Source organism: Agrilus planipennis, unplaced genomic scaffold (assembly GCF_000699045.2).
Source record: "Agrilus planipennis isolate EAB-ADULT unplaced genomic scaffold, Apla_2.0 scaffold343, whole genome shotgun sequence".
Taxonomy (NCBI): domain Eukaryota; kingdom Metazoa; phylum Arthropoda; class Insecta; order Coleoptera; family Buprestidae; genus Agrilus; species Agrilus planipennis.
In genome coordinates this window covers 121,219-125,814 of record NW_020439179.1, presented here as the reverse complement: position 1 = coordinate 125,814, position 4,596 = coordinate 121,219, and the positions used below count along the sequence as shown (strand labels likewise).

The window sequence follows — 4,596 nt, the reverse complement described above, 5'->3', positions numbered from 1 at the left end:
TAAAGTTGATGCTTCTTGTAGGACACGTATTTTCAATAGAAATTAAAAAATTAAAAAATGGCCTTCGACAAGCCTTTGAACAAAGCTTTATCTATCTTACTATAAAATTTCAAACCTCTGTTCCAAATATTAAACTCATGATATCTAGAACCGATAAGCATGTTTTTACTCAACGGCGCGTGTACTACTGAATCTCCTTAATTTGAGTATGTACAGTTGGTACATGCCGAAGCGGTTTTTATAAAAAATCTAACCGAGTAGAAAAGGATTTTTCAACGTATCAGTATCTTTTGAGTACTATTGGCTCGTGCAGAGGCGATTTTTATAAAAAATATAACCGAGTGGATTAATTTCAAAATTCAAAACGAGAAAATATCACTAAATTTTTTAAACTGTTGCCTAAAGTTGATTATAACAATTAATGTTAATCGCGAATTTGTCAATATATTGATTTTATTTTGATATACATTAAATATGAACAAATGATTGTTATTGACGAACAATTACAAGCAAACTATTAGAGAAATTTAAACTTTGAAAAGTATTATGGGGTCCAGTTTACCTCATAGGTCTCTCGTGAATGACGGAAACGCAGAAACGAAATGTCAATTTTAAATTTTATGCTATTGTTGATGAGTGCTTTATTTGTATTCCGAGGTTTTCAAACAGTGATTTTAACTTTAAAATTAGACTAGTAAAAGAATGGTAAGAATTACAAATTCAATGGCTGACAGACATAACTGATGGCACTAATATTTATTCAAAATGTTTGCAAAGATTAATGGGTATAAATGTTTCGTGATCAAGATTACTAATGATATGTAAAGTAAGGTTAAACGAGATCCACGGATTTGAATTTTGTTTGCCTTTCTGACAACTGGTATTAAAAAAAAAAACACAAAATGGGAAATGTGTTTTCATCAGCAGGCCACTGTATTTTAGAAATGTTTATAGCTGTAAGTTCTGGTGCTGTTGGTGTTGGCTACTTGTTAGTGAAAGGTTTTCAAAATAATTTCTTCAGAAACGTATTTGCAGCAAGCCTTACCACTACTTGTTTAATTTATGTTTTTTATAATGACGAGTTGGATAAACCAACAAAAGACAAAGTGGTATTTATTACTGGTTGTGACTCTGGACTGGGCTTTTCCATAGCCCAACATCTTTGTGAGGAAGGTTTTACAGTAATCGCTGGGCTTTTAAATTTAAATTCGGATGGTGCCATTGAATTACGTAAAATTTTTGGAAATAAAATAAGATATGTCCATTTAGATCTAACAGACATTTCTTCTATTAATGTTGCTGTAGACAGCACAGTGCAATATCTTGATGAAAACAAAGATTATAGTAAGAATTATTTAAAGAGGTAGTTAATCAGTTTTTAACATAGTAAAATTTTTAGAGCTGTGGGCCTTAATAAATAATTCAGGAGTAATGGTGTTTGCAGAATTTGAATGGCAAACAGAAAGACTTATTCGGCAGCAGGTAGAAGTCAATTTATTGGGGACATTAAATTTAACAAGAGCCTTCTGTCCTCTATTAAGAAGATACAAAGGTGAGTCAATTATTATAAAATATATGGAGAAACTATGTTTATTAACTCAAATCGACTAGAATTCTGAGAAATGACGCCCTTCGATTGGCTTCAAATCTTCACAACATACTCCCTTGTAGACTAGATGATGATACCTAAAAGGATTTTTGGTGATTGAAATCCGAAAGGTTGTTAATAATTCCCTCATACAGCTATTATTTTCAATATAATCAGATATATAATTCCTAAAGAACACTATCTGGAAAAAATTTGAAGCAAACACCTACCTATAAGGGGTTTCCTTTTCAGAAATATATTTTTAAGCTATCATCTTGGAAGAAAAGATTCCTGTTCTGGTTTCGGATCGGTAAAAATTCTTTTATCTATCATCAAATCTATAGTCAATTTAAAGTCAACTGGAGGGTATTCCTTTTTTAAACTTCAGTCTTTAGATCAATTCTAAATGTGTGATAACAGTAAGGGTACTGTGAAAGGTGACAAAGGTTTTTATTCTCCAGGAAGAGTAATTACAGTTACTAGTCATTGTGCACAAGCATGTTTACCGGGGTTATCTGTTTATGGGGCCACAAAAGCAGCACTATCATCATGGAACGATGGTATTCGCTTGGAGTTAAAAAAATATGGCGTTAAAGTGATAAACTTTATACCCGGATCTTTTATTGCTCAAAGTAATATTATGATGAGCCATCAAAATAACTGCAATGAGATGTATCAAAATTTGACACAAGAGCAGCAAATGTTTTATAAAAATTACTTTGTAAAATACAACAGCTACCTGAACCAGTTAAGTAAGCCTAAATCCCCAAAGAAAATTGACGATTTCGGATTATATGAAGAATTGGAAAAAGCTATTTTACATGTATCGCCTAAAGCAAAGTACATTAATGAACCATTAAACTATAAATTGTATCATTTATTGTTTAAATGGAGTCCAACATCATACATTAGAGATTTGTTTATAGTCCGTTTTATGCAAGTGCCTGCATTTGAAAAGTCTGATAAAAATATAAAATAAAATTGAAAATTAGAGATTTGATTATTTAAATAAAGATTACTTTGTTTTTTTTTTCTTACCTTGCGTATATTCCTTTTCTCTACAATAATCATTTGTAAACCTGTTTTCTTTATAATTTTGCGAAGAATAGTTCAGCTTAAATCTTTTATTGTGTATATTTAAGTAATTAAAATAAATATAAACAGGCTTTAATATGCTGTATATATTGATTTTGTGCTTTTTGAGAGAATCGGACATGCAGTAAGCATCTGGATATGTTATATTAATTGACATATTTTTCCTAAGGAGTATAATTAGCATTTTCATGGCAATATCAGATATCAATTGCAGATCCATAAAATTTTGTAGGATATATGTATTTTTAAAACAAAGTAATGTACTATAAAAACATTTTTATTTATAGAGTTTGAAATAACATCAGTAAATAAACGTTTCAGAAAAAAATAACTTTTGATACTTAATAATTACAAGATAATAAAATAAAGTTTAATCATACCATATTATCACATTATACGGAATGTGGCTTTCCATCTTCTACACGAATTTGTGAGTTATGCAAGGGGTCAAAGTTTGGATCATTTTCTGTTGTGTATCTTCCTAGTCGTGACATGATTAATAGTATTACGGTGATTCCCAGCACTAGTAATATCGCCAACATACAATAACGTTTATAAATGGATCCACCACTCCTGCTTAACGGATGAGTAGTTGCCATATTCCTAATATGTTAGTTTATGTAAGTAGTATAGTGTAAAATTGACTATTAAACTAAATAGTATTTTTACGTACTTTTAATTTTACATTTTAAACTACATTTTTGTTTAAATTAGTAGGAAGCAGTGGCTTTATGAAAAAGACTTACTTCCACCATCGACGAACCCATTCTCCTGCAGGCCTCCTTTTATATTTGTCATCATCATGATCAATTGTTAAATTTCTGTTCTCCTTTTCATCATGGAATATTTTCCTCGATGAAGTTGAAAATGCTTCACTACTTCTATTAAATGCAATTTGATCTTCAACATGTACTACAGAATGTGGTGTTGAAGTTATATTGTTAGACATTGCAGGAGATGTATTGTTCAGTGAAGGTGATGGCTTGATTTCTCTATCTTCTGATAACTATAAATAGATAATATATATTTAATTTGCATTACTGTGCTAATGCACAATTACAATAAATAATTATTACAATAAATAAATTTTTACCAGTGGTAAGCCTAATCCAGCTCTGGCCCAATTGACTCCAGCTAGCTTCTCTCTTAAAACATCAACTACAGGACTAACCACATTAGAAGACGGAAATAATGAACATTTACAGGAGGGACATGTATAGCCTGCAGGTGCTGTGGTACTTGGAAGTTTCCTTGCATATTGATCAAAGCAAGACCAATGAAAAACGTCTACATAAAAACTGAGTACCTTAATCTTTAGTTAAAATAAATTTTAATTGACTTACGATAACAAGAAAGTCTAATGCAATCTTCAAGTGTAAGTTCCTTCGAACAAAATTCGCATATTGGTTTATAATCACTATCTTGCAGCCATTGCAAATACGATTGAATGATGCACTGAAAAAATAAATTTTACCAAGTTGTTTTTCTGTGCAACATACTTCCATTCTTACTTTTGGATGATTTGTAACCATGCAATATTCACAAACATTAACTCTGTGTTCAAAACAGAATTGATTTGTTACACGACGTTTAGGGCATTTACACAAACCCATTATGTTGTATATAATTGTAAGAATTTATTGACTGTTAAATACAAACGGGACACGTATTCACATAACGCATATACAATTAAATACAACAATATAACCTATATTTAAAATAGATGATAGCTGACGTTTAGCTTACGTCCATAGAGTCTATAAGAAAAAAACATATCCATCAACCGTCCCATCTCTAGACAGAGGTGAAATCACGAAATATGGTCCCAAAATTTGAAACATTAATAATACATCTTTCCGCCGCTAAGAGTTAAGGGACTAAAATGAAGATAGCTGCTCTTATTATTATTGTTA

General features: G+C 30.8%; 2 protein-coding genes across 2 annotated transcripts; one reads left to right on the top strand and one right to left on the bottom strand.

Annotated features, from left to right (window-relative positions):
- Positions 1–485: 485 nt before the first annotated feature.
- On the top strand, positions 486–2,768 carry LOC108742639 (D-beta-hydroxybutyrate dehydrogenase, mitochondrial). Its single transcript, XM_025978049.1, has 4 exons — positions 486–705; positions 778–1,344; positions 1,400–1,552; positions 2,050–2,768. Exons 2-4 carry the CDS (start codon positions 903–905, stop codon positions 2,565–2,567), a joined length of 1,113 nt encoding a protein of 370 aa, XP_025833834.1. The 5' UTR covers positions 486–705; positions 778–902; the 3' UTR covers positions 2,568–2,768.
- A 174-nt stretch (positions 2,769–2,942) lies between these two features.
- On the bottom strand, positions 2,943–4,391 carry LOC108742640 (zinc finger protein-like 1 homolog). The gene is made up of 5 exons (XM_018477913.2): positions 4,195–4,391; positions 4,027–4,138; positions 3,777–3,970; positions 3,430–3,689; positions 2,943–3,286 (listed from the first exon to the last, which is right to left on the bottom strand). Exons 1-5 carry the CDS (start codon positions 4,294–4,296, stop codon positions 3,076–3,078), a joined length of 879 nt encoding a protein of 292 aa, XP_018333415.1. The 5' UTR covers positions 4,297–4,391; the 3' UTR covers positions 2,943–3,075.
- Positions 4,392–4,596: the final 205 nt, after the last annotated feature.

What these genes read in the sequence shown, in the direction of transcription:
- LOC108742640 (XM_018477913.2), bottom strand. Translation starts at nt 4,296, where the DNA reads ATGGGTTTGTGTAAATGCCCTAAACGTCGTGTAACAAATCAATTCTGT. An exon ending in CATTAGACTTTCTTGTTATC is followed by an intron (nt 3,971 to 4,026) that starts GTAAGTCAATTA and finishes GTTTTTATGTAG; the next exon opens with ACGTTTTTCATTGGTCTTGC. An exon ending in CTGGATTAGGCTTACCACTG is followed by an intron (nt 3,690 to 3,776) that starts GTAAAAATTTAT and finishes ATCTATTTATAG; the next exon opens with TTATCAGAAGATAGAGAAAT.
- LOC108742639 (XM_025978049.1), top strand. Translation starts at nt 903, where the DNA reads ATGGGAAATGTGTTTTCATCAGCAGGCCACTGTATTTTAGAAATGTTT. An exon ending in TGATGAAAACAAAGATTATA is followed by an intron (nt 1,345 to 1,399) that starts GTAAGAATTATT and finishes TAAAATTTTTAG; the next exon opens with AGCTGTGGGCCTTAATAAAT. An exon ending in TCTATTAAGAAGATACAAAG is followed by an intron (nt 1,553 to 2,049) that starts GTGAGTCAATTA and finishes TTTATTCTCCAG; the next exon opens with GAAGAGTAATTACAGTTACT.